The sequence below is a fragment of the Erithacus rubecula genome (genome assembly GCF_903797595.1).
Source record: "Erithacus rubecula genome assembly, chromosome: Z".
Classification (NCBI taxonomy): Eukaryota; Metazoa; Chordata; class Aves; order Passeriformes; family Muscicapidae; genus Erithacus; species Erithacus rubecula.
Window position 1 is genome coordinate 14,597,123 of NC_136661.1, and position 21,142 is coordinate 14,618,264.

The 21,142-nt window shown below is 36.0% G+C and overlaps 1 protein-coding gene across 3 annotated transcripts in view; it reads left to right on the top strand.

The window, feature by feature from the left end:
- Positions 1-21,142, top strand: part of PDE4D (phosphodiesterase 4D) — a 511,449-nt gene that overhangs the window by 125,801 nt on the left and 364,506 nt on the right. For 2 of the 3 annotated variants that reach the window (XM_079330595.1, XM_079330593.1), the window contains exon 3: positions 19,935-20,170. In XM_079330595.1, the coding sequence (XP_079186721.1) occupies positions 19,935-20,170 (236 nt within the window). Of the gene's footprint in view, positions 1-4,239; positions 4,261-19,934; positions 20,171-21,142 lie in introns of those variants that run through there. The other variant, XM_079330597.1, reaches the window with a different exon arrangement.

Below are 21,142 nucleotides of genomic sequence, written 5' to 3' on the forward strand. Positions count from 1 at the left end.
AGATGTTAACTTCTCGTGGTGTTAGCTTTCCTAATGATACAGCTCTCTATGGGGGCCTCACAGCAGAGAATGATTTGACATGCCAAATGAACTGTAATGCTCAAATACAAAGTAAATGTTCAGCACTGGGGGAGTCTCTTATTGTTTTAGCTTGGCTATAATTTTCTGTGTGAATTTCTATTATTTCTTCATGAACTTCATGGGAATTTATAGGAAACTGTGATACATCAGTAAACTGACACAATTATTAAAAAAAAAAGATATTTTGTTCCAGTTCATTAATGTTGCAGAACTTACTAAATTATGTAGTTAGCATTACAGGATCTTATACAGAATTATTAACCGGTGTGGTCCTACCTTCACAACAGGAGACTCTTTGGGTAGAAGTATGTGATTTTTTTCCCAAGGCATTTTATTTCCTCCGAAGTGATGCTTGCTATTTCAGTATTTCATTATCTTAAGTTTACTGAACTACTTAGAGTGCTTAGAGGGCTCATATAATTACATGAAAATCTAAGAAAAGCAATTGGGGCATTACTGATTAACATTTTTCTCTCTTATTGTGGATGACACTAGGAATTGAGTGCTAATTCATGAATGAGCTTAACCAAAAACACTACATGGTGGTTTGCACTCAGAGTACAGCAAGGTAGTTTTTTCTAGTGAAATAGAATCACGGAATCATTTGCCATGTCCCTAAGCACTACATCTACATGTTTTTTGAATGCTTCCAGGGACAATGATTTCCTGGGTCAGCTTGTCCTACTGAAAATTTCTCAATGCAGAAGTTTTTTCTAATATCCAGTTTAAAGCTCCCTGGGTGCAACTTCAGGACATTTACTCTTGTCCTATCACTTATTACTTGGAATAAAATGCACACCAACACCTCATTACACCCTCCTCCCTTCAGGTAATTGTAGAGAGTAATTAGATCTCCTCTGAACTTCATTTTCTCCACGCTAAACAATCCCATCTCCCTCAGATGCTCCCCATAAAACTTGTTGACCAAATACTTTGGCAAAGGTGTTGAGGTTACAGCAAAAGACACATAAAGGGCATGGTAACTGCCAAAATTACTCCTGGAAATTTGGCAGGCCAGCTGACTCTTCAGGAGTGTTTCCAGCTTGAGTTCCATGGCAGGGCAATCCAGTGAGTCAGCCTACAAATATAACATTATTCCTGATTCCTGTAAAAATAGAATACTTAAAAAAAAAATCCATAGCTTTTAAAAATCAGTCTAAATTTAAAAGTAGTTAGAAACATAGAATTTATCTAGGCCTATATATACCTATTTAAAAATATTAATGCAGTTTTCAAATTGGCTAGAATTTGCTGAGATCTTGACCAGGATCTATCATTTGAACTGTTGATTACCTCATTGGAGAACTCAAGACTTGTGTTACAAAACAAAATGAACACAGACTGGATCAAAAAAACAACAATAAAAAAAGGCAAACAACAGGAATTCGGTATTAAATCCACTAACATAATCCATAATTAATTGTCACAATATACTGTTGCAACCCCTAATTTTACAAACTTGAATTATAAATAGATTACTTTTTATATAGATCTGGAATAATATCTGAAATTTTAACAACTAATGCTGAAGAAATAGAATGAAAAAAACATGAGAAGGATAAAAATTTAATGTTTCTGTGTTTAAGAATTTTTTAATAGGGTTAGGTAAGACTTTAGAGGGATCAGATTTCCTTTGCTCTCAGTTTTACAAGGGGATTTTTTTACCTGCTTCTGATAGACTTTTTTATTGCTGACCACTAGCCAATCCTGAAATAATTAGCTGTAAATCTGGTCTAATATGGAAATTACACTAATTAATTTATTTGATAAATGTAGACTAGATTTTCCTTTAAATATATGACATTTGCAACATATGTTTTCTTTTGCTTTTGTTTTTTTGTTTCTTTGTGTGTGTATGTAGATGTATGAATTATATACAATTCATAATCACCAGTGAAGGAGAACTTACAAGTATAGGAGCTGTTAGAGTCAAACTCTTAGGCTATGCAATAGGAAAATTATATTTTTATGTTCCAGTGCTTTTCAATTAATCTTTAATCTAAATAACCCTTTCTCACCAATTCCCAAATGAGGCTAGAAAAAATACCTTGCTATTATTTGAACATAATCTTCCTCTTGGTTTATTTCTATTGTAATTGAAATTGTGCTGCTATTATTGTAAGGAACAAAACATGACAGAGCTGGTAGGATTATGCTTCAAATATGATTAAAGAAGAGAGAAACACAGAATCATTGTAGTTGCAAAATCTCTTTAAGATCATTAAGTCAAACTGCAAAAAACACTACCAAGTTCAGCTCTAGCCCATGTCCCTAAGTGCCACATTTATGTGTCTTTTAAATACCTCCATTGATTGTGACTACTACTTCCCTGCGCAGACTGTGCCAATGCTTGGCAACCCCTTTTCATGAAGAAATTTTTCCTGATATCCAATCTAAAATTGCTCTGGCACAACTTCAGGCCATTTCGTCTTGTCCTATTGCTTATTAATTGGGAGAAAAGATAGACCCCCAGCTGGCCACACCCTTCCTTCAGGCAGCTGTAAGAGTGGTAAGATCACCCCTGAGCCTCCTTTTCTGCAGGATAAACACCCCCAGCCCCTCAGCTGCTCCTCACAGCTCTGGTGCTCCAGACCCTGTCCCAGCTCCATTCCCTTCTCTGCACTCACTCCAGCCCCTCAGTGTCTCTCTTGCACTCAGGCCCAGAGCTGGACACAGCACTCGAGGTGTGGCCTCAGCAGTGCCCAGGACAGGGGGACAATCCCTGCCCTGCTCCTGCTGCCCACACTATTGCTGATCCAGCCAGGATGCCATTGGCCTTCTTGGCCCCTGGGCACACCCTGGCTCATGTTCAGCTGCTGCCACCAGCACCCCCAGGTCCTTTTCCACTGGGCAGCTTTCCAGCCATGCTGCCCAAACCTGTGGTATAAGGGTGTTGCTGTGACCCAAGAGCAGGATCCAGCACTTCATCCTGTTAAAGGTAAATGCTCTTTTTCCAGTACATTTAAAGCTGACATTTTTCTCTCCTGTCACAGGTCTTATGGAAAAAACAGCAACAGCAGTGCCAGGAATAAATTATTTGGTTTTAAAGATTTTTCGATCATATGTTGTTACTGCTAGTGTTTTAAAGTACATCAAAACTGATAGAAGTACACACAGTTAGAGTAATAATAAAAACTGGCAGAGTTTGGAACAGATTTAAGGGATAAATATTTTAAATTAAAAATCAGTAATCCTTGATGTGTCTTCTCAAGAAGACTTAAAACAAAAATTCACCAGGTTTCAACCTCTTCTTCATGAAGATGTCCACAGAAACATAAAATTGCTGTTGAATCTAGAACAAGGAATAAGGAGAAATTGACATTTCAGCATTTTGGGAGTCACATATTGCCATTTTTTGCATAGAAGTAGTCTAAGAGGTTGCAGAACAAGTGAATACCTACAAGGTATACTGAAATAGTTAAACAATATTAATTTGACTACTTGAAACAAATTAAATAATTATTAAAAGTATTTTAGAAAATATTAGATTGAGCTAACATTGTTGCACAAGAAACAAAAGAAACATTATGATGTGTAGTTCTCTAACTAGAAATGATGTTACAGTAGTACATTTGAAACCAAGCAAAAAGCAAGCATGAAAATTCATAAATTACATAACCTTGAGGTAGTGAAATGATGACAAGAGAAACTTTGCAAAAAAGATAATAGCAAAAAGAAATTGTTTTTTGGAATGTCAGAAATTTCAAACAGTGTCAATAGGATGTAATTTTACTAATTTTAGGGATGCAGTGATATGTGACAAAATAATTTTGGGTGTATAAGACTTACTCCCACAAGAATATTTACTATGGGGACTGGGAAGAAAAATCTAGCATGACTCTAAAGCTTTGCAGGTGGAGAAGGAATGTAATTTTTATACAAAACAAGAGACAGAGGGAGAAGGGCCTGGAAATGTACATGTATTCTTTTATATGCTGTTAAATCAAGATCAAAAAATTCAAGTTTATGGGAGTTTTATTAGCATATAAAGAGCAATATTCAACAAATTGCTAAAAGGAAAGGTGCTTGTACAGTCCAGCTTTTTTTGAAGAAAATAGACAGCTATGCATAAGAAAAGCCAACAGATGAACATGAATACAGAAGAAATAGCTCTATCACCTAGTGGTACAGGTATTTTGTGAGTATTGAATCTTGAATACATTCAAAATATGAATGCAGGTGAGTAATTTGGCTTTTGTACATAAACAGTAATAACTTTCGACATCAGTGATTTTATGTGCCACTAAACTATTGCAGTTTAATAATGAAAACAAAAAATAAATTAGAAATAGTTCAAAATATGAATTAAGATTAAATGGGAGATAAAGTGTGAACTTCTAATAAAGAACCTCAAAATTCAATAAGTGATTAGATGACAATGACTGATAGCTGATGGTGAGTCATCTGTTACACTGCTTTCAGAATTCAGAGCACCAGAACAAGAAATAATGTGATGAAAGAGATTTGTAGTAGAGAAAAATTGTATACATTTTCATCAGGGACAGGCTGATTCATTTCAGTTTTCAGGATTCTCAGAAGAAAATATGAAGCAGAAACAAAAAGAAGCATGACATACACATGGGTGCCTAAGGACGTGAGCTAGTAGAATTTTTATGCAACCCCAAGAAAATGAATGAGATTATTCAGAAAATAACTATAAATGAGGTTTAAAAAGTGCAGTACTTTTGCCAGTGGATACTAAGAGATAGAAATGCATTTTTGTAGTCTAATATAAAATATTAAAGTATTATAGCCTAAAATACTGATAAATTTCAGTGCCTTGATATGACAGAGCAGCAGTATTACTTGGAGTCATGTTGAGCTGAATCACTTAGTCTAATATGTAAAAGCTGAACTTTTTTTCTCATTTGAGGATTCCTGAGGTTCTGCTCTGATACATGATTACCTATCATGTTGAGAAATTCCTTTTCTTCTCTTCTACCCCATGTCTTTTCCAGTCCTGAGCAGCTAGGCAAGGTTTAAAGGCAGTAAAGAGGTGCTGGAAATGAAGGATTCCCCACCACGAGTCAGAGAGCCTTCATAAAATATTGTCATCCCCTAACTGCAAAAAACTCAAGCAATTATATATCATATTTGCTGCTTCTTCTTTATTGACCCTCTGTGTTTAGACCTCTAAAAACTGGATTATATCAATGCAGGGACCGGGTTTATTGGTGCCTGCAAATGGGTGTGCTGGTCCAACTCATTCCAGTCTTGTCTGGGTTGTGATGAAAGTTGCAATTTTGTGACAATGCTATGTTTTTTCTGCTGCCATAGCAGAAGTAACTGTCTGGATTTGCCCCACCATGATACTCAGTGAAACATTTCCTGTATCACTGTGTTCCTCTATCACACCTCCTGCTAAACAAAAATTCTGGATGATCAGTTCCTACAGTGCATTCTAATATGAACCAAGTTTTGTGGGTTTTTAAATACTGGAACTCAGTATGTCAGAACTTCAAAGTATTTAAGACATAATAAGCAGATTATTAGAGTAGCTTTCTTCCCTTAGAAAATTGATTCTTTAGAGAGCAGTATAGCTTTCTTCATCATGGAATTCTACTTAAAAAAAAAAAAAAAGAAGAAAGAAGCAATACTTTTCTTTGTAGAAATTACTACTGCAGGGAGCAGCTGCTGAAACATCACCTCTAGTAAGGCTTCCTGTAGTTGTTGCTTTATGCAACTTTTTGAGACTATCCCTCTCTTTCTGAGTCATTGCAGGCTCGTTCAGGCTGGTGCAGGCTGGTTAACTCACTCTGCATAATAGCATGTCCTGCATTATGACACCCTGTTTCATCATTGTAGACATTGATAGTATCAGCTTGCATTTTCAACATCCCATAACATGTGTGTGGTATGATTTTAAGTTTACTTTTATGATTAAAAGAGAAAACAATTTGTGAAGACTGAAACTTCCCATACAAATGTAGACAGGACCTGATGAGTCATTCACTGAAGATTACCCTGGATACAAAACTGGATTTCTCATTAGAATAATTCAATTCCTTGCTTTTCTCTCCACATGCATTTTGCTATTCTGATTTATATTTAATTTGAACATGAACTAGTCTGTAACTTATCTATGTAGATGAAGTGTACATCTCTTCCCACCCACCTCAGAAGTAATAAATTGTAGGTAATGATCTGTTTCAATAAGAGAGATTGAGAAAGGCCTATCCCAGTACAGCCAATACTTTAGTGAAATCCTTCTGAGAGGACAGCAGGGGAGTGAAGTCCTTGTGTTTTATGACTGGAGTGCTTTGATGGATCGATATTGGCTCTTTAAGAAGGAAAATGAGGAGTAAAGCTGCCTTTCATTTAGGAGAGCAGCAGGAAGAAAGGAAAGGAGCTATGCATATTGTGAGGTGATGAGGCAGCTGAAACCTTATGAATTGGGGTTAGTGGTCAGACATACTTCAGTGGTATTCTGGTAGGAGTCTTCTTCAGACATCCTTGTCAAGAAGAGGTAGTAGGTCAAAAATGAACTGGAAGAAGACTCATATTTACAGGTTTTAGTCCTATGGAGGCACCCCATAAGAATGCACATGAAACCTAGAAGACTTCTGGAGTGCTTTGATGACAACTTCTGGTGCAGGTAATCAAGGCACCAAGAAGAAGAAACTCTCAAGTAGACCTAATATTTAAACAAAGGGACCTATAGAGGAATTTAATGTGGGCAACAGCCTTAACTGCAAAGGCTGTGGGACGTGTGGAGTTCAGGATCATGAGAGGAGAGAAGAGAGAAATAACAAGATCATAGCTCCTAGACAGTAGGCTTTGACCATTAAGGGGTCTCCTAAAAATGGGATACAGCCCTGGTGAGAAGAGTGGACCAGGAGACCTGATTGATTTTCATGGATCACCTTCTCTGAATTCAAGAACAGTACATGCAAACAATAAAGGGAAAATCAAGCAGATGTTGGAGGAGGCCAGCACATAATAAAGAACTCCTGAATTCCTGATAATCACAAGCATTAAAAAGAAGCATACAAGAAGGAAAGGCAGGGGCATGTGACTCAGGTAAAATATAGAAATACTGTTTGGACATACAAGGATGGGGTTACTAAAGCCAAATTCATGTTTGGTTGAATCTGGAGAAAGATATAAAAGGCAACAGGAAAAGTTTCTACAGGTACTTCAGCAATGAGAGGAAGACTAGGGAAAATGTGGGTCTGCTGCTGAATGGATCATGGAACCTGATAACAAACAAGAGGGAAAACACCAAACTACCCAAAGTACACACTGGAGATCACCATCTGGAAAGAAGATGGGCAGAAAAATACCTGGGCACCCTGGTGAACAAGCTCAGCATGAGGCAGCAGTATGGCTTTGTAGCAAAAAAGGGTAAGAGGATGCTGGACAGCATTAGTAAAAGCACTTCTAATTTGTCAAGCAGAGCTATCCTTTCCCTGTACTCAGCCCTACTGGAAACGTATCTGAAGTGCTGTGTTATGTTCTGGGTGCCTCACTACAAGAAAATCATGGATCATTAAATGAGTGCAGCAAAGAATCACAAAGATGATTAAGGAAACATTATGTGACACAGAAGGCTGAGGGCTGGAACTGTTTAGCTTGGAGAAGAGAAGGCTTTGGGGTGAGGTTATCAATGTGAATAAATGCCTTTTGGGGGAATATTCATAATGCAACCAGTTTCTTCTTAGTAGAGCTGAATGACAAGGCAAAAAGCAATGGGCATATATTAACTATTAAAACATGAAATTTAATCTGAACACAACAAAACACCTTTTTGAAGTTTTAAATTTTATTTATTAACTATGCATCTTTAAACCACCACCACCACCGCCACTACCAACAACAATAGTAATAATAATAATAATAATAATAACAATAATAATAATAATAATGTAATTATCCTATTGAGAGATGGTCAAACACTGAGCCAAGTTGTCTAGAAAGACTGAGGAGTAGCCTACTGATTAGTCCAGAACCTGACTTGGCACTGTTCTGACAAACTACTCTCTGAGCTGGCTTGAACAGAGCTTGAACTCTGAGAGAGCTTGAACAGAGATGACCTCCACAGAGTTCTTCCAAGCTCAGTGATTAGGACATTCACTTTTGGTTGATTTGGTTTCCAGGAGATTTTGGTGTCCTGGACTATTTGACTCTGAGGAGAAAGGTTGGAGAAAACATACATCTTGTACCATGCTTTTTATGAAAATGTTGAAATAACTTTCTTTTCATATGTCATGGAATAAGAAGATCTCTGAGATGGAACAGTTAGGCAATATACAAAACCAATTTCCTACTCAACTGATGGCATAAGTGTTCTTGGAAGAGAGTGTACTTGTGCAATATTATATAAAATATCTACACAATGTCCTAGTAATGGAACTGGTCTATATCATATTTTTACCTTGAACTATGATTGAATTAACTCAAGCAATATTAGTGACCTGGTGAAGCATGAACACAGAGAGGTAGCAGCCCTATCTGACCCCTCTATAAGATTACAATCTCAAATGCTATTTTCATTTGAATTTCTACCCATACCTTGGCAGTTCAAGTGATCTGAGTTTAAATAATGTAGATGGAAGTGCCAGAATTTAACTGCATGTAAACTGTACTTTGATTTTCAAGAAGAAAAGCCTGTGAAGAGAAGATGGTTATAGTAATAGATTTAGATTGTTGAGTTTATTCATAAAATAATATATTTGGGTGGTTTTTTGGCTTTATGCTTCTCAGTGTAAATTGCTTTAAGACTTTTATTAATTCTTCTTCCTTACTTTTTAATTTTCCTATCTTTGTTTTGAGTATTTAGATATGGCAGTGCCTTCTTAATTATCAAACATGTCTTTAGCAGAGCTCTCCATATACTTTTATTGGCACACTGGTTTGTGAAGGTTCTGGTTTTTTAAAGGAATCATGACATACAAGCACAGGAGGACCATCCTGAAATTATAACTTGTATTATGTGCACTTGGTTTTATGTGTGTTTGTCAAGTTATGCTTTTTACAATTACATGCAGTAAGAAATTTTTGATTACTATTACTTAATAGAATATAACATCTAACTTGAGTGAGATGGTCTTTCTAGCTCATGATTCAACAAATTGACAGCTATTGATGGCAAGAAATTCCAATATTTTAAATAAATCACCATGAATTGCAATTTATTTTCCTGCCTGTCTTCCTGCAACATAATTCAAAGTATTCCCTATATAAAATCATAGGCATTCCATTTCCCTATAAACCTAAGAACTTAAAATAGAGCATCTTCCTCTCTTGTTAGTTGTCTTCCTTTTAAAAATTAGTCTGAACCAATAGGCACAAATGAAGATTCTTTGTCAGAGACTGTTCTCAATTATCTTTACTTAGGAACTGTACAGATAACTGTTTGCAAGGTAATGGGCTGAAAAATCAAAGATAGTTCTTAATTTTCTGAAAAAAAAATTTAAATTCCTTCCAACCCAAATAGTCCTGTAGTTCTATGATTCTAAGATATTTCAAAACATTATCTGCTTTACCTACTCTGTTGGCAAGAAATAAAAATGTACATGGGAAATATAAAATTACTAGGAGTATGTAGCCAAGGTTTTTTGAATTGCCTATTTCAACTCAGAACAGAATTGGACATTGTGAGTGTTCATCTACAAAAATCACTTCAATAGCCCACAGTGAAAAGTCAAATAAAATATTAGGTATTTTTCAGAAGGACATAGAGAGAAAAGTAAAAAAAAAAAATACAAGTGGTATGCATTTAAAGGCCAATGGGACTATATTTTTGCAGAAAATGTAGAAATAAAAATTGCAAAGTGTAAGAGGAAATTGTATAAATAGGTTGGGAAAAAGCATATAAATTAATAGAATCAACTATGAGTTTTAATCCTAAATGCAACAGCCCAAATGAAACCTCTATGCAAGAATATCTTAAACTTGATTTTAATGAATAAATATTAGCAAAGTGGAGGTGGATCACTTTTAGTCCTGGTCTTTTTCTAACACAGTTTCCCTAATCATCTCTTTCAAAGTGCCATCATATGGCTGCTGGGGTAGGTGTAGAATTAATATGGGATGTATGGCCATCTCTCCCTGTGTCAAACAAAGTAAGAAGCTGTGGTGTTCATATTTTTTTTTTAAATTACAGAACTAAAACTCAGTATATTTATTTATTCTAAATAGAGAGCCAAATACTTATTTGTTCTGAATACAAACTTCCTGGTGGGGATTCCTTATTTTTGGGCAAACAGAACACCCTAGTAAAACTAAGGCCGGCAGTGGTAAACAAATAATAACTAAAAGTCTTGTTCATGCAGTAGTTGAATCTTGGTGAGCTAAAAGGATATGAATTATGTACCTTGGATTGCAATTTCAAAGTACATGATGAAGATTTCAGAAGGTTCTGTAATGTATTTCTTGTTAGTGTAAAATAGAAGCATATTTATCTGGTACTGATCTGGTTTCCTGATTAAGTGAACTGTGCATTAGCATTCTCTTAAAGTAATAATCATGTCTCCAAAAGTATACATAGTCAAGTTTAGTATTTCCCTGCTTATGAAATTGCTTAGGAACAGCTTGAAATGCAAGAAATATACCCCAACGAGAAGGATGAAGTTGTTTTCCCCTTTAAACCATAGCTGGACTACTTTAAGCCAGCTCTGATGCCTGACCATAAAAAGATAATATTAAAGTATTACCTGGGAAAACTTGAAAAATAATATTTTGGTGTATAGAAGATTTTGTACCTGTAGTTTAGTATCTGTCCCAGTGTCACCCCAGCCAGCAAACAAGTATGATGAAACCACTTACTCACTCTCCCACCAGGAGGATGGAAAAGGGAATTGGAAGGGTAAAAGCTGGAAAATTCGTGGGTTGAAAATAAAGACAGCTTAATAGGGAACACCAAGGCCTCACATAAGCAAAGAAAAGCAAAGAAGGAATTCAGTGCTTCCCATGGGCAGGAAAGAATTCAGCTGTCCCCAGGAGAGTGGGGCCCAAACACACATAGTGGTGACTTGGGAAGACAGACACCACCACTCCAAATGTGCCCCTTCTTCTTCCTTTTCCCACTTTATATGCTGAACATGATGTCACATGGTCTGGAATATCCCTCTGGTCAGCTGGGTCACCTGTCTTGGTTCTCTCTCCTCCCAATCTCCCAGGCACTCCCAGTCCCCCTCACCAATGTGGCAGTGTAAGAAACAGAAAAGATCTTGGCTCCATGTGAGCTCTGCTCAGCAATAACAAAAACATCTCTATATTATCAATCTTGTGTTCAGTACAAATCCAAAACACAGCCCCATGCCAGGTACTGGGAAGAAAATTAATTCTACCCCAGCCAAGAGCAGTAAACACCTGTCAGGAATACTTGTTTAAGTACAACAAGAAATAATTGCACTATTACAGAAAATTATGTCCTGTTATTTTGTTTTGCATTATTTTATTTAATTCAACTAACTCTGTTGGGTTTTTCTTTAAGAAAATGAAATCTTTCAAGTGAGTTAATGCTAGATATTCATTTGTTTGCCTAAAACTTTATGTTTTTTGGTTTTTAAAGTCTGGTGAATTTTATAATATTCTAAAACTTTATGAAAGTGTATTTAAATTTGCAAATTTCTAGAGCATCGTAAAAGCAAGAATAGATATGGTTTAGCTGGATTACATTTAGATCAGAAATAGTTTTTCTCTCTGATGCTGTTAGAGATCTCTATTCAAATGGATAATCTGTTCTGTTGTGAAATTTTTAAATATTACTCTATTGTTTTTGAAGGACAGAATATTTTAATATCACTCCTATTTCTTTAAGACTTACTTTCTCTGCAATTAGAAGATTATTGTGTTATTCAGCTCCAGTCACAGAGAGAGGATAGGGGGACAGGTTAATCCAGAACTCAGCCTTTGAAAAATCTGTAGTCTCAGAACATTACAAGAGTATTTTGGATGCTGATACTGGTGGGTTTTATGCTTTTTTCTTCAGCTTGACAAAGATTTTCTCAGGTGAGTCACAAAACATATTCTGGTAAAACTCATTTACAGAAATGAGTCTGTATCTTTTCTTCATGTAATGTTCCTTTTGTTCCAGCAGCTAAGTTTCTTCAGCTTGTTTTGCATGTAATCAATAATCATGAAACTAGCCTCATTTATCCTTTTTTTGCTGGAAGGAACATTTTTTTACATATTTTTTCTTCATTCAGACTTCCCTAGAACTTGCTAATTTCTTATGCTGTAATGGAAATTTGTTGCAAAAATTATTCATTAGTTGTGGCAACAGGGAAATTGCAATGCTTTCAGATATGTGAATATCCTGAAAAACTCAGTCATCCAATACCTGTGTGGTCGAAGGATGATAAAAATGAACAAGGGTAGTGTGTGTAGTAAAAAAAGGGACAAAACTTACTTCATTGATATTGAGGTTAATGTGTTTTTAATTTGCATTTCTGAGGACATAAGAGTATACATAAGCTTTGTCCCAGTCCCAAATATTTGACATAATTGGCATAAGGGAAACCTGGTGAGATGAGTTCCTTGGCTGGACTGCCCTGCTGGATGTCTACAGGCTGTTCAGGAAGGATAGGCAGGGCAGAAGAGCTGGAGTGGTGTATTAAAGGATGGGTTAAAATGCATGGAGTTCACATTTGGCAATGTCAGTTGAGGCAATACCTAATTGAAAAAATTCAAAATGTGTACTGGAAATACAGAGAGACCATATCTGTATTTTAGTATATATAAATAATCACATGACCTGCTAAATAACTGATTCTTAGAGTGGAAAAATATGCTGTAAAGATTCATGGGTAAAGTTTTATACTCAGAGTTGCAAATGGATTCTCATTTAAAAATATGAATTTCCCTTTTGGAAAACAAATTATCTCTGTACACTACTTTGCTGTGGCTATGTCCTAAAATAAATCTCTGCTACCAGGGGGTCCCAACATTTTGTAATGTGCTTGCAATGTTATGACCCTAATGTTATGACCCTACTTAAGCATATTTATAAAAAAAAAAAAAAATATATATATATATATATAAATGCATAGTTTTATTTCCAGAATTTGGATGAGAGCAGTGAAAGGACTTCAACCCAGTATTTCTGGTAAGAGAGTCATGTGTTTCAGGATTGGAAGGAAAAATGTTAATATCAACATTTTGTCAGCTTCCTCTTGGATGTCCTTGTCATAAAGGTGCATTTACAGCAACAAGTAAAGTATTTGTTTAACTTATCCTGAAAGATTCAACATATTTCCTGCCACATAACTCTTTTCTTTAGGCAATAGGATGGAAGAACTTTACTCTTTTTTGCATGAGGATCTCAACTTTCATTCTCATGCAGAGGCAAGTATTCCTGAGTACACTCTACAGAACCCTAGACAATAGCAAAACCCCACATTTTTTAATAACAGCAGTTACTATACACTTAAGGAAGAATGGATGAGCCTTTGTTTCTTGATTTTTCAAATAAAATCAAGAAGGCTCAATCTTTTACTAGCATTTTTGGAATGTTCTGACAAGTATGTAGCTTAGTTATGTATTCCATAGGATTTGAGATTATTACTGAATGAGGTCCTCCTACGCAACTGACAATGCATCATGAAGCTGAAGTGAGACTAGTTCTGCCTTACTGAAACCCACAAAACCTAGGTCTGTATACCTACAGGATTTTCATTGCATGTGCAGCAGAGAATGCAGTACTCTTGGCATAATCTCCTGTATGAACAGATCTGAATTTCAAAACTGTGTCATCAACGTGACTTTGAAGAACTTGCTTCAGTTACTTTTATCCTTGCTTTTTTGGCGTGATGTTTTCGTTGCTGAGCATATCCCTATCTGCAGATAATTAAAAAAAAAAAAAAAAAAAAAAAAAAAAGCTGTCAGAATAATAATTGCTAGAGATAAAAAAGGGTTTGTGGGAAATTTTCTGATCAAAGAAGTGCAAGACTAAGAAAATTGTCTAATATATCAGCACCTGGGCTAAAGATGTTGGAAGGGTACACAAAGTCCACAGGCTGGAGCCTTGGATTTTACACCTTTGGGATAGGTAGATCTACTTAATCTCTGAGCTAGACCTACCCTATATCTTTCCAGGAAAACAAATGACAGGACAGTCTCAAGATTTACCACAGGAGGTTTGGACTGAACATTAGGAAAAATTTCTTCACTGAAGGTGCTGCCAAGTGCTGGATCAGACTGTCCAGGAAGGTATTTGAGTCATAGTCCCTGAAGGTGTTTAGAAGATGTAGGTGTGAAGATGGGGTGCTTAGAGATGTGGCTTACTCTTGGGCCTGGTAGCATTAGTTTTACAATTGGATCATCTGAAAAATCTTTCCGAAACTAAATGATTCTATGGTTCTTAAGAATGCAGTTCAGGATCAAAAAGAGTTTACTCACTTAGATCTCAGTTTTCTGCTGAGCTGAGAATAACCTCATGATGAGTTTGGGAACCTGAAAGTCTGGTAGGAAATTCCCAGGGTGTCTGCCTCAGAGACAGAGATGCTCATACAGCATTATTTTTGTCATCAGTTTCATGTTGCTGTGTTGCAAAACTTTGTCATATATACCAACAAAATGACAGTAGTTTGTTTGAGGTGATGCTTACTACAAAGTCAAACTCACTGGATTCTTCTTACATTTTCTTGCATTTATTTATTTGTGCGATATTGATAGGACCACGCTTCTACTGGAATTTGAGGCCTTTAATTTGCTCTGTTAGAACAGGTATTTTTCCAGTTCTTTCAGACTTCCTTTGCTTCCCAGGATTCATCATTCTTAAAAGAGATAAAGAACCCTTTACTGTAGTTTTTTGACTTTTTCTGTGAAAATAATTTGTTCTGTTGAATGAAAACAATTTTTTTCCTTAGAAAACTCTACACACTGATGACCTGCAAACTATTTCCTTTTCATTTGCCTCAAGTATATAATTTTCATCCTTCTAAATACATACCAGGAATAAACATAGGTATTCCTTATAGCATTAATAGTTTCATTATTTCAATCTGATTAACTATATTATGACTAAAAATTTTGAATTTTTTAAAGTAAATGACTCCTTAATTTATACTGAGATGCATAATCACATTTTAAATGGTCTAATTATTTTAAGCCACTTGTAGAATGGTATAGCAAAAAAATTATCCTGAACATAAGTAGAGGCTTTTTTCACTAAAAATATTTTCATCATTAAAAAAAAAAAAGAAAAAAGGGGAAAAGAATTGCCTGACCGAACAAAAATTAATTTTATTTAACTATGATTTTAGGAGTATGAATCATCATTGTTTTCTTCTTTTCCATACTGAAGTAATGAATAGCAATAAATCTAGTCACAGTGAAATGCATCTCTGAAATGGTCTGTGAATAATATATTCTCATTTACTTTTTAATAAAAATTAGAGAATCCAAGAGCAAGAACATTTACTGGTTTGATAGTTTCCTTGAGTTATATTTTCAAAGTATTTAAATAGTCGCCGGTGACAAAGAAGTGAAGAGAATGTAGAAATGGAAAGTAGAACATTGCTTGAACGAAGAGTAGTGTGTTTAGTCTAGATCTAAAATAGCTGTGCTAATAAATAGTGGTTGTGGATCTCAAACACAGTCATAGCTCGATGGGAATTGTATCAGTTCTCCAGGTACAGGAGAGCTGAGGCGTGGTCGTGGTGAAAGTATTGCCAGTGCCATTAACATTTGCAGTAAAGCAGAAGAGAGTCTGGATAATAATACTGTCAAGCCAGCATCTATTCTTTGTGTTTTGTAGATATGTTATTGGTTTGTAAAACACTAAGTACCTAGCCACTGTCTTTTTAGAGGAACTGTTTGAACACTTAAGATAATCATAAATAATGCTACTCCATCTTTTAATAAAACATAAAATCAGTACTTCTTATTGTAAGTAAGAGAATAAAATTAGTATTTAGGTGTTTTAATCACAATATTCTGTTGTAAATGAGAAAATTATTTTGTACAGATGTAAATAGAATTATTAGAGATTATTATTTTCTGACTCAAGCGAGTATTGAGTCACAGAGCTGAGTCAAGAAGTTGTTTTGTAGGTGGGACAGTAACAACCCTATTATTCATGAGGAGAAATGGTGTCAAGCCTCCAAAATGAGCCTCTGGCTCTTTGGTACTCAGCCTGCCTCTGGGCTGCAGGTAAACAAACTGAGGTGATTACTTTAGCCTATTTTTCAGATAACTTATGATTCAATTCTGCTATTGGACATGACATTGAAAGGCAAGAACACAACGCACTGTACCCTCTTTTTCCCCCGACTAGTATTTTTTTAAACAGCGCTGTGTTGGAATGTCAAAGTTAGAAGAATGACTGCAGTGCTGGGTTTTTAAAGTACTTTCATGTTTTCCTATTTGTTCTTGGAAGAGAAAGGAAAAACTTTAGGATACAAGCAGTCATCTGATCCATGACACAAGACTGAGCTTCAATTGGAAAGAATGGAAAGCTGTGCTAGGGTGGGTTGGTTAGGGATGATTCAAGAACTGACACTACACACTTTGTCAGATCTGTATACGGTGATGCTTTTAAAAAAATATTTTTAACAAAACGCTAAGGGAGGTGAGAAATAGATAATCTTGTTAAGTGTGTCAAGTGGTCTGCAGTGAAGTGGCAGAAAAAACAGTCTGCATTTCAGTGTCAGGACTCTTCACTTTTTGACTTCTCATGCTATTTCTATTTTCTGGCAAACTTGTGATATGTCGCTGACTTTTGTTCTTTAGGTTACAATGGCTTATTTTGCACAAAAATCTATGCCTACTAATGAGCAATTACTTAAAAGAACTAAGAAACATGCCTGCTAATTAGAAGGCTAGCAAGCGATCCCTTGAGCGTTAAGTTAACCAACCAGGAAAAAATGAAAAAGGAAACAGACACTTTAAATGTCCCAGCCCAGAGTCTGCTCTGGACAAAAAATGTTGAAGTAAGTTAATTGGTATCTGAAAGGTTGCCATGTTCTAGAATTCAGTTAATTGGTTACAGGGCAGGGATTAACAGAGAGTCTTCCAGACCTTTAAGGTAAAAAAGAAAGTCTAATATCTTCCATTTAACTGATTTAATGAACAGACACTTTATAGAAACTTTATTTTTCTTTTATACATTCTCAGAGATAAGAAAATGTCAGGAGCAGGCTATTTCTTGTTTTCTTTTTATCAGCAATCATGATCCTGGGTTATTTTATGTAGCAGATGATGCACCTGCCATGCCAAAGCTTGGTTTTCATACTTAGTGAGTGGTTTTGTGGTAATGACAGCAATGGCTTTAACTATGATTGCTCAAAAATTTAATGATGGAATACTGGTATAAATTGCCTAAATTTCTGTTAATACATCTAATGCTTCTTAAAAACAATCTGAAAAATTAGACATATCTACCAAAGCATGTTTCTCTTCTGTTTCCCAGGATGGATAAAATCATTATAATGAACATTTCCTGGTTTAGAGCCTGAGCATTTGTACTTGAATAGGTGGCCAGTTTTTCCACAAATTGATTTAATTTTCATTGCCACATTAGGTGCCTTTAATTTCATTTCTCCAAAGCTTGGCTTTAATATTTGTGTTGGAATTTTTCCATTTATTTCTAGCTTTATTCAGATCATATTCTTCCACCTCTCTAATTTTTGAATAGGAATTGAAGAAGCTGCCCAGTAAGTTTACTTTCTCAATTCAGCTATTTAGTTCTGACTTTACGTGGCTCCAGTTCCAGGATTTTTATGGAGTTTGGAGTTGCCCCAAAAAACCCCAACTGGTGAAATGTATCAAAAACCTCATGTGATAGATTATTTTAACTTTGATATCAGCATTTTTCATTTCTTGCAGAGCTATAATTAATTTAATTATTGTTTTTAATTTATTCAGCTGTCTTAAGTATACACTATGCACGCACTGAAAAAATAACCATGAAGTTAAACTTCTCCCTGGATAGCTATAACACATTAATTCTTGTCGTATTTTTATAGTGATTGATTTTACTCTTGACTTCCTTCAGAGTATTTGCATTAATGCATATCGTTTTATAATATTTGTTTTCTTAAATTATATTGCAGATGGATTAAGAAAAATAGCTAAATTATTAATCAAGATTTGATGATTAAAAATTGGAAACCATTTGCTTACAGCAACTGCTCAAGTTCCAAGTACAAATGGAGCTCTCATTAATGTTGCTGTGGTGGGTTGACCTTGTAAGGATGCCAAATGCCCACCAAAGCTACTCAATCACTCCCCTTCTCAGCTGGACAGGGGAGAGAAAGTAGGAGAAAGATGGGAGGGTTAGGGGGTGAGATAAGGCTAGGAAGAGGCCATTCACCAATTACCATCACAGGAAAACTGACTTGATTCAAGGAAGTTCAATATATTACCAATAAAATCAGAGCAGGTTAGCAAGAAAAATGAAATTAAATCTTGAAACACCTTCCAATCCCTCTCTCTTCCCAGCCTCGATTTTACTCCAGAGTTCTCTACCTCCTCTTCACCAAGTGGAGGAGGAGGATGGGGGATGGGGGCTGCAGGCAGTTTATCATGCTGTTTCCACTGCTCTCTCCTCCACCATGGGAGTACTCCTCACCCTCTTCCCCTGCTCCACCTTCTGGTGCCTCCCATTGGAGAAGGTCCTCCACAACCTGAGTCCTTCTCAAAAGCCCCAGTTCTGCTTCAACACGAGCCCTTTCCACGAGGTGCAGTCCTTCAGCAGCAGGCTGCTCCAGCACAGGCTCGCCATCGGTGCCACAGCTCCTGACATCAGACCTGCTCCAGCAAGGGCTTCCCATGGAGTTACAGCTTCCCTTCAGCATCCCCCTGCCCTGGCCTGGGTCTCCTCCAGGGCTGCAGGGCACAGCTGCCTCACCATGGGCTGCACCAGGGGCTGCAGGGGAGCCTCAGCTCTGCCCCTGGAGCACCTCCTGCCTGTCCTTGTCCTCTGAGCCGCGTATCTGCAGAGCTGCTGCTCTCACACATCCTCTCTCTGGCTGCAGCTGCTCAAGGGCTTTTTCCCTTTCTGCAATAAGGTGCAGCTGGGCTGGGCAGTGTGTCCATCGTGCAGCTGGTTTGGCACTGGCTCTGTCAGACATGGCAACAACTTCTGCCATGTTCTCGCAGGAGCCACCCCCTACCAAGCTTTCTCCAAATGTAAACTTGTTGAGAATTTTCTTTCACAATAGTAAGATGTTTATTAAAAGTTTCAGAAACATTCAGAGCAAATTTTTTCCCTTCAAATCATTATCAGTTGAGTTTTCTTTATTGAATTATCATTTTTCTTTGACCCAGAGAATATTATTTTTAATATTATCTTTAGATGATTAAATTGAAAATAATGTTTGCTAATGTTTAAACAGAAGGCTCAATTAGAGTCTCACCTTCAGAGGCTTTTAAGATCTATAGTTGCTGCTTTAAATGCTCAGTTCTTACTATTAGCATGAAATTATTGTGAGCAAGAAAAAGATGGGAATTGGGACACCTGAGAAAATATAAGATGAAATTTCTGCTGTTGTTAGCCAAGAAAGTACAGTTTTAAATCTCTGATTACTACTTTAAAAAAAATTCAGTCTTTAGACCTTCAGTTCTTCCAAAAGGTAGATAACTTGCAGGGAAATATATATATTACAGGAAAGAAATTAATCTAATACAAAGTTTATTGCTCACTATAGAGGTATGAATAAATATTCTAGATAGTAGTGTGCTAATCTCATTATAAAAATAATTTCTCTCTGCTTTTAAAAACAGATTCTTTAAATCCCTGAAATTTTTACTGTATTTTGTCATTCATTTTAACTTTCTCAATAATGATATTAAAGAGCAAATAATATTTATTAAAAACTAAGTTACAAAAAGGAAATAAAAGAGTTATCGAATTAACATTTTGAGTATTTTCTTATATGATGGATATGATTTTGCCTTCATCATAGGTTTCAGAAGAAGCTCTGCATCAGAGCACTGAGGATGAAGAGCCTTCCCAGGGAATGGAGCCCTATCTCGTGCGGAGATTATCGTCCCGTAACATTCAGCTTCCTCCTCTGGCTTTCAGGCAGCTAGAACAGGCAGACTGGGATAAAAAGAATGACACTGAGACTATCCCAAGGCCCACGACTCTTCCACTAAGGATACCTCCTCTGATTGCCATTACAGCAGCTGAGTCCAGCAGGTAAGATCCAGCAATTTGTTATTTATTCAATATTCCCTGTGGCAGGTACAGGGCTGCAGATGCTGCTTCTAGGAAAAAAGTATATTTCTTTTCTAAAGCCACTAAATGAAAAAGTTGAATAAAATGTCTGTAAAATTGTGCCTGACACTTGGTAAAACTGCTTGTAAAGCTTTTGATCATATCTAGTAAAACAAGCTGTAAAAAACATTTTTTTCTGAACATTAATAGTATATTTCATATTCCAAAAGAAGATTTCTGGAGGTTTGATTAACCATTCATGATGATGAAGGGGAGGAGGAGGTAGAGAATGAAAGGTGCTTTTTATACCCAGAATTTTAAAAAATCATACAATTTCAAAACTAGTTTCAAGAAATCCTAAGGGGATTTTGCCTGCTCTTGTATATCCACATTATTTGTAACATAAATGGTCTATATGGTTATAGTGATCTCTATTGTAGTTTCTTCATATTACATCTGTGAATTTTTATACAATACATGCTTTCCAAAGTAAACTTTAGTGTTCTAAAATTTTCTGATGACATACTATTGTCTGTCCTTATTTTCCAAATTATAATGTGTTTAGTATGAAAATTTTGCTTACCAAATGAAGGCACTACAGCTGTTTGATTGTATGATAATACATAAGGAAAAGGTAACAAGAACACACTGAGTGTTAAATGCTGTTCTTAAGAATTTTAGAACACATGTTCTGAGAGAATATTCTGAATAATGTAGTTATAAAAAGAGTGTAAGACTCGTAGTACATAAGTAAACCCATAAGTATTCATTAGGGTGATTAGCTAAAAAGACAGCTAATATTAACATTGAATTTAATACCACTTCCTATATCTTATTTCTTCCTAGATGTCTTTATTTTTTGAAGAAGTTAGACCCATTTTTGAAATATGCTCATAAAAATACTGACTACATCCATAAAATCATGTACACTTTTAGACTGTTTACAAATGAAAA